At 43.7% G+C, this 8,344-nt stretch overlaps 1 protein-coding gene across 1 annotated transcript; it reads right to left on the bottom strand.

Moving 5' to 3' along the window:
• Positions 1–5,019: 5,019 nt before the first annotated feature.
• Positions 5,020–7,127, bottom strand: LOC148854465 (flavonoid 3'-monooxygenase-like). The gene is made up of 3 exons (XM_088985164.1): positions 6,459–7,127; positions 5,924–6,373; positions 5,020–5,829 (listed from the first exon to the last, which is right to left on the bottom strand). The coding sequence occupies exons 1-3, from the start codon at positions 6,900–6,902 to the stop codon at positions 5,173–5,175; spliced, it is 1,551 nt and encodes a 516-aa protein (XP_088841290.1). The 5' UTR covers positions 6,903–7,127; the 3' UTR covers positions 5,020–5,172.
• Between the last annotated feature and the right edge of the window lie 1,217 nt (positions 7,128–8,344).

The raw sequence follows: 8,344 nt of genomic DNA, 5'->3' as shown, positions 1-8,344 counted from the left end.
TGACCATATGGCTTCTACTACATCATTATCTAATTGCACTCAGCTGCAATGTTCTAAACCAATCTTCCGAATGGGATTGTTACAACTACGTCTCACTACAGAACTATGAATCTTGGACCAAAACTGGTCATCAATCATGTTTTACATGTCCCAAAATTCCATTGCAATTTACTCTCTATTAGCAAACTTACAAAGGAGCTGCAATGTGTTGTTCTATTCTTTCCTTCATTCTACGTATTCTAGGACCTTGCCTCTCAAACAGTGATTGTGATGACTAAACTTGTGGACAAACTGTATTACTTCACCAATATTGGATCTATAGATAGTTTTGTTGCACTCACTACAACCTCAAATAAAGACCAAGAGCTTTGGCACAGACGAGTTGGACATGCCTCTTCACAACACATTTCCCTCATCTGAGAGATTATGACCCTTCCTTAAACCAACTGTTGTGATGCATGCCACAGGGCCAAACAGTATTGATTACCATTTCTAGTTCAACAGTCTCAGGCTGCTCAACTCTTTGATCTAGTACATTGCGATTTATGGGGAGGGTACAAGACTCCATCACACACGGGGACATATTATTTTCATACCATTGTTGATGATCATACCAGATGTACTTGGACTTATCTTTTGAAATTTAAATATGAAGTTGTCTGTCATCCCATATCCTTTGTGCTATGGTAAAAAGGCAACATGGCCATTCCGTTCGACAAATTCGATCGGATAATGGCAAGGAATTTTTCTCTGTTCCTCTCCTCAATTACTTCGCTGAACAGGGCATAATCAAGCAACATTCTTGCGTAGCAAGCCCTCAGCAAAATGGTGTTACAAAGCGCAAACACCGTCACCTACTAGAAGTTGCTCGTGCATTACGATTACAAGCTTCACTACCTATCACATTCTGGGATGAATGTTTGCTCACGGCCACATATGTCATTAATTGGCTACCAATGTCGTTTCTTTCAAGTAAATCACCATCAGAAGTGCTATTGCAACAAATCCCAAGTTACAACCATATGTAAGTGTTTGGTTGTCTCTGTTATGCAAAAGTATAGCCCAAACCTCCTGACAAATTCTCTAGCAGGGCAACACGCTATGTGCTTGTTGGGTATCCATTTGGTCAAAAAGGGTATCTTGTGTTTGATATAGACACTAGGCACATTTTTACCTCATGGGATGTCATATTTTATGAAGATCAATTCCCATTTCAGACCTCATACCCAACATCAGCCACTCCTGTCATACCACTGCCTACATCCGACCATGATTCGACTATATCACCTGATCCATTGGTTCATGACATGCATGAGGCACCACCAATCACAAGCACACCCGCTGGCAGCCCAGAAATAGCCACTGAAGAAAATAACCAAGTTCTCACTCAAACTGCCACCATGACCGCATAGACCTAGTAAGTATCCACCCGCTTGCGCTCATATGACTACCAACTTCTACCATCTCTTGCTAACGCGGTCACCAGCCTGGGTGCCTACTTGGCTACAATTTCCTCAGAAGTAGAACCATCTTTCTTTACTGAGGTTGTCAATGATACCAAATGGCGACAAGCAATGGCAGCTGAAATTGAAGCACTTGAGTGCAACAACACATGGACACTTGTGGACTTACCACCAGGAAAGAAAACCATGGGCTCAAAATGGGTATACAAGATCAAATTGAGACCTAATGGCAGCATTGAGAGATACAAGGCTTGTTGGGTGACAAAAGGTTATAATCAAGCCAAGAGGCTTGACTACCACAACACCTTCACGCCTGTAGCAAAGATTGTTACTATTTGTTGCCTGATCGCAGTGGCTGTTGCCAAATGTTGGAAACCTCATCAACTATATGTAAACAATGCATTCCTCCATCGTGAACTCCAAGAAGATGTTTACATGCGCATCCCTCTTGGATTTGCCAAAGATAGGGATCAACGAGTTTGCAAATTCCAAAAATCCTTATATGGCCTCAAACAATCTTCACGGATGTGGTTCCAAAAAATTTACCCACGCGCTCCTGGGTGCAGGCTTTACCCAATCAATGGTAGACTATTCACTTTTTACAAGCAAACAAGACAACTCCTTTATTGCAGTCCTTGTGTATGTGGATGACCTCATCATCATAGGAAATGATCCAAGCCATATTGCTTCCCTCAAATCTCACCTCAATGAGTCTTTTAGCATCAAGGATCTTAGATCCTTAACATATTTTTTGGGCATTGAGGTGGCTCGTTCGAACTCAGGTGTTTTCCTAAGTCAACATAAATACATCGTTGACATTTTGGACGAAATAGGGATGCACAAATGCAAACCATGTTCAACTCCCATTGAACAACAACGACACTTCAATAATGATGCCGGTCCAATTCTTTTAGATCCAGCTCAATGCAGGCATTTGGTGGGCTGCCTTCTGTACCTTACGGCCACAAGACCTGATCTTAGCTTCGCAATAAATCAGCTCAGTCAATTCATGTAAGATCCACGGGAAGAGCACCTCAAGGCTGCTTTATGGGTGGTTAGATATCTCAAGTCCACCTCCCATCATGGCATCTTTATCCCATCCACTAATGATTTTGTGGTCTGGGCCTTCTGTGATTCCAATTGGGCTAGTTGTCCACTTACTCGACACTCCACAACGGGTTATATCATAATGCTTGGACAGTCTCCAATCTCTTGGAAGACCAAGAAACAACACACTGTGTTGCGATCCTCTACAGAGGCCGAGTATCGAGTCATGACGGTCACAACATCATAACTCATTTGGCTTAAACGAGTTTTTGCAGATCTAACAATTCACATCACAATATCCATGGAGTTACACTACAATAGTCAAACTGCTCTCCACATCGCTGCCAATCCGGTTTTCCATGAATGCACAAAGCACATAGATATTGATTGCCATTTTGTCCAAGAGCATATTTAGAGTAACGAGATCAAAACTTTCCACATCAATAGCAACAATCAACCAGCAGATCTCCTAACCAAAGCTCTAGGGGTGTTAATACTTCAAAACCTCGTTCTCAAGTTGGGCGTTATGTCTTCTCACACTCCAACCTGAGGAGAGGGTGTTAGAATTAGAATTAGGACAGCTGACTTGGCTCACACCCACTTGTACCACTTGGGCAAATTAATTACAACTTGTAAATCGGTTACCCACCGACCCAAATGTATTTATATACCTAATTTCCTTATCAATTAGGAAAAATCTATAATATAAAAAAGATATGATATGAAAAGAGTTTTGACTAATCAAAATCCACCCATAAATATTGACAAATAACACCTTATTTGCGTTCAGGTTTGTGATTTCAATTTATTAATCAGTTATTTTTCCGATATCATATCTTTTCCATATCATAATCGATGCAAGAAAATAACTGCGTTCAGCGTCCTGTCTGTTTTCTGTTTTTACATATTCGAAGCTATTTACGATCTCTGTTCCCTGCACAGTAGATGCGAAAGGAGCGATGAGACTTTCCAACGCTACTTAACAGTCCTGCCCCTTGTCAGGGCTTTCAATGCGATGAAAGGGCGGTCTGCAATCGATAATGGTGTTTGCGCAGCTCTGAGGTTTGGTCTGCAAAAGAGTTCCTTGCCTTGTTCTCTACCAACTTTAAAATTCTTTCCTTTTTCTATTTTTATAATTTATTAATTTATTATTATTATAAAAAAATCCAAACAAAGGGATTTTTAGACTCGGGTGGAGTTAGGATTTCTGAGGTAGACTGATAGTAAAAACCCCAAAAATATAATGGGCCATTTAAATTTCCTAGACAGGTGAGCTGGAGGGTCGTACAAAGCATGACGTGTTACGATCTCATTGGCAGTGCACCACGACACACACCAAAGGAGTGCAAGAAATCCGACCTCGATGTATAGATGGGGGAACTATTGGGCACCGTATGTAAATGATATTGTTCCACTCTGACCTGTCCAAGTTTCTGCCCAACCCCTCTCCTCCTCCCACGTCATGTCCATCTTAGATTGCTGCTTCTGCAACTTTAGCCCACTCTCAGACTCGCACAATCCAATCTTAATCACCACCATCATCTACTGGCCACTGCTTTATTCATGTAACTCTTTTCAGTTTTTCTTTTTGGGTGATCATGTCTATACGATGACACGGTATCGTCACACAATCTGTGTTTTAGCTCATTCAACATTTCAAGCATAGATAAATAAGCAAAACCCAGATGACCCATCAGAACTATCTTCCTCTGCTGACCCAGAAGTCGGCGTTTGCTGTGATGATAATAGTGGATGCCAACGACGAAGACAACGGTGCAGATGAAGTGATGTCGATGATGGGGATGTGGATGATGATGTTATTGGCTTAAATATGAACAATGCATGCCTCAAAGCAGCACTAAATAACCAGTCATGAACATCCCAATACACTTCTACTCTAACTTTATCAATGGAGATGGATTGATTACCTCTGAATTTCTAGTGAAGGTATTTGGCAAGACGTTCTGACCTTCCCAAGGTTCTATGTGATAGTGTGAATATAATCTTCAAAGGGTTGGTTTTGATTTTTGGTATACATTGATAAAGAAAATTATATGATATTTGAAAGGTATTTGTCTTTTTCACATGCCATTGGCGTTCCAATAGTTCACATGCCATTGGCACCTCAAGACCTTGTCAACCGCTAGTTTCGGTAATTTTTTTTTGGGATAAGTTGATTGCCGTCCATCACAGAAAATCTGAACTATAAAACCCCCTTTTTTTTTTTTGAAAAAAGCTTGTTTCGGTAATAACAAACGTGGTTTATTTATTTATATATATTTAATAGTGAAAGTAGGTAATTCATTCAAGAGGGAAAACATAGAGTGAACTACCTAAAACAAAGAGACAAACGAACGCCAAAAAAGAGAACTCACAGGCAGGAAAAAAGTCTATCTGAAATCAAAACACATTCTAGCCACAGAGGACTAGTCTCCACCCAACTCGGAGTGAACCATCTGAAGTCGACCTGTAATTTCCTATTTACTTTTTGAAAGGAAGAACACCAGTGTTGGTTCAGAATAACATATTATGCATTAACTGTTCAATAAAAGAAGAAAAGCAAGCTGACATCCATTCAAAGAACTAACTAGAAAATAAACGAAAGATGAGAAACGTAGGAACATAAAATAATTCACGATATAACCTAATATACTAACATTTCTTATTGAGCTGTAGACGTGGCACAGTAGACGTGTGGAGCCAACCTTGGGCGTGTGTGTACCAATAGTGGAACAGCTCTTTGCAGCGTCAGACCATACGCCTCCTCCATGTTCAAGCTCTCTGGTGTTTGGCCCTCTGGTAGCACCCAATCGAATGCCTGAACCAGAGTTGCAGTCAGGAAAAGAACCATGCGCAAGCCCCAGCTCATCCCGGCGCAAATCCGACGGCCTGCACCAAAGGGAATGAGCTCGAAGTCGTTGCCTCTAACGTCGACATGGGCATGCTCGCTGCCTGGGAGAAACCGCTCAGGCCGGAATTTGAGAGGTTCAGGCCATACGGCTGGGTCACGGGCGATAGCCCATACATTGACTAGAAGGGTGGAGCCCTTCGGAATGAAGAATCCATTGATCTCACAGTTTTCAGCAGCAATTCGGGGGAGAGAGAGCGGTGTTGATGGGTGGAGCCGAAACGTTTCCTTCATGACCGCTTGCAGAAATGTAAGCTGGGCGATATCGGATTCTGTCACCAGCCGATCCTTACCCACGACCGAGTTTAGTTCCTGTTGGACTCGGGCGAGGACGTCAGGGTGTCTGATGAGTTCAGCTAACGCCCACTCCACCGTGCTTGATGAGGTATCGGTACCTGCTGTAAATAAGTTCTGCAATCACAGAGTTAACTCATTAATTAGTGTCCATTTTTTCCTTTCTCAGAGAGAGAGAGAGAGAGAGAGAGAGAGAGAGAGAGAGAGAGACCAAAAGCAAGGCTTTGATTTCTGTATCAGTGAGTTTGCCTCCTTCGCCATCTGGGTCCTCCTTCAGAGAAAGCAAGGTGCTTAACAAATCTGTGTGCCTTCCGGATCCACCACCTTTGACCTTGTGTTCCTCCAAGATCTTATTCAAGAACGCATCAAATCTCGCGTGCAGCTTCTTCATCTTAGCAGCAACGCCCTGCAAATCCAACCACTCCAGCGAAGGCACAAAATCGCCGATGTTGAACACCCCGGCCAGCACCATTATCTCCACCACCATTTCCTTGAACTCGTCCGATTTCCGGTTCCCAGTTTCATCGTCGCTTTCGAACACTCTCCTCCCTAACATCACTCTCGCCAGTGCATTTGTAGTGCATACGTTCAACAACTGCCCTACGTTCAGAGGACTCGTCCCTGATCTAGATAGAGCCCGCGTCAGCACTGCCACCTCCTCCTGCATCCACAATACAACTCAGTCTGTTGCTGGGACTTCCATGGCGGGCCATCCAAGGAATAAGTCAAAAGAAAACGGAGAGAACCTGTCTGACGTGACGGAAATCATCCAGAGCCTTGCCGGAGAAGAGATGGACGGAGCAGATCTTCCTAAGCAAGCGCCATCTAGGACCATAGGGTGCGAAGACAAGGTCATGGTAGTTGTAAGCAATGTGCTTTGCACCCGAATTAGGCGGCCGGCTCGAGAAATTAGCGTCGTGAATCTTCAGGAACTGTGAAGCAACAGACGCCGACGCTGCGACGACGACGTGCACCGACCCCAGGCGTAGATGGAGGAGAGGGCCGTAAACACGAGCCAGGGCGGCGATAGTGTGATGGGGCACCGGACCGAGATGGGGGAGGTTGCCGATGATAGGCCATGGCTTAGGACCGGGAGGAAGTGGACGAGGGTATCGGTTGCTGAAGTTGAGGAAGAAATAGATTAAGAAGGCGACGAATGAAGTTAGAGCTACAAGAGCCAAAGGAGTCATGGCCTTCTCGTCCAAGTCCACTGCGCAGGTAGAAAGCAATTCCGTTTTCTTACGGAAGGACGGACTTCTGCGTTTATATAAAAACTAAAATGCGAGCCAGTGTGTCATCTCTGGAGGCAATGCACCACGGTGGTTCGTATGATGAATAAATTAATCTGGATTCCTACACGTCACGAAATGGTAACTGTTAACTAGTCCCATGGACCATGGACCATTAGAATGCTCAAGGTTCAACCTAGCTACGTGGCCCCATTAAAATGCTTGGAAATTCTTGGCGGGTTTACGTTGAGGGATACCATCGTTATTTTTTATATTAAAACTTTTGAGAGAATTAATTCATGCTTAACCTTGACACTCCTAGACCAACATCCCTTATGGGGCGGCCTTGGTTGATGGCTAGCATGGCTATCAGGGTTTTTTATAGACGCACACATGCTCACGGGGAGAGTGCATGGACCGACACTACGCCATTGACACTCAAGAAAGGCTTGGCATGCGAGCCTGGCTCAAGCATGACCCATTACCTCGCCAACCCCTTGTCCAAGCTGAATGAGTTATCTTGTTGCCCCTAACGCACGAGTGTGTTCCGGCCCAGCGGTTGCCTATCATTAGCAACACATCGGGTGCCTACATCATCAACATTTAGGAGACCCTTCACATCGGCACCAAATCGCCTCACATCATGGCCTTCCCCCTTTAACACGTAAGAGGTGCCTCCCATGGACCGGCAAGAGTCAACCGAGAGCCTCGGCTATGCAACTTGAGGTCATGATCCAATGCTACTGACCTTGGTGGAGCCATCTCAACGGGCAACTACTATCCCTAAGCATACATCGGGCTTGTCCTGGCCTACCTTGGTCTGGACGCCGCATGGGCTTCTTCCGCTACAGATCTACCCCCGTGACAACAAGGCACCACCAATCGAGTGGAGAGTATATGGATCTAGGCATGTGCTTGGTATAATAATTCATTAAGGAGACAGGGGTTATAAATTAGGGTTAGGGGTGCAAGTCGAACGGGTTGGGCCGAATTTATAGTCAACCTAGGCTCAGCCCTAAAATTTGGGCTTAAGGCTGAGTCCGAGGTCAAGTCTGATTTTCCTAACGCAAGTCTAGCCCGTCTTGTAATTTAATGTACTCAGATTGGGTTCGGGCACGAGTCAGATTCGGGTTGGTTAACGAACCCACTCTAAAATTATACATATATATATATATATATATATATATATATATATATATATATATATATATATATATATATATATATATGTATGTATAAATGTATAAATGTATATAATTAGGTCAAGCTTGGGCCTGGACGAAAAAATAGAAAAGCTTAACTTCTTAGGCTCGAACCCAGTCCAATGACAAAAAAATCCACACCCAGCCCGTATGAAATTCCATATTGGGCGGGTTAAGGCTCGGGCTGAGCCCGCGCAAGTT

This window comes from Nelumbo lutea, chromosome 4 (genome assembly GCF_056320005.1).
Source record: "Nelumbo lutea isolate HS-2025 chromosome 4, American lotus-T2T, whole genome shotgun sequence".
Lineage (NCBI taxonomy): Eukaryota > Viridiplantae > Streptophyta > Magnoliopsida > Proteales > Nelumbonaceae > Nelumbo > Nelumbo lutea.
The sequence above is the reverse complement of the archived record's forward strand: the minus strand, read 5'-3'. Positions and strand labels throughout refer to the sequence as shown.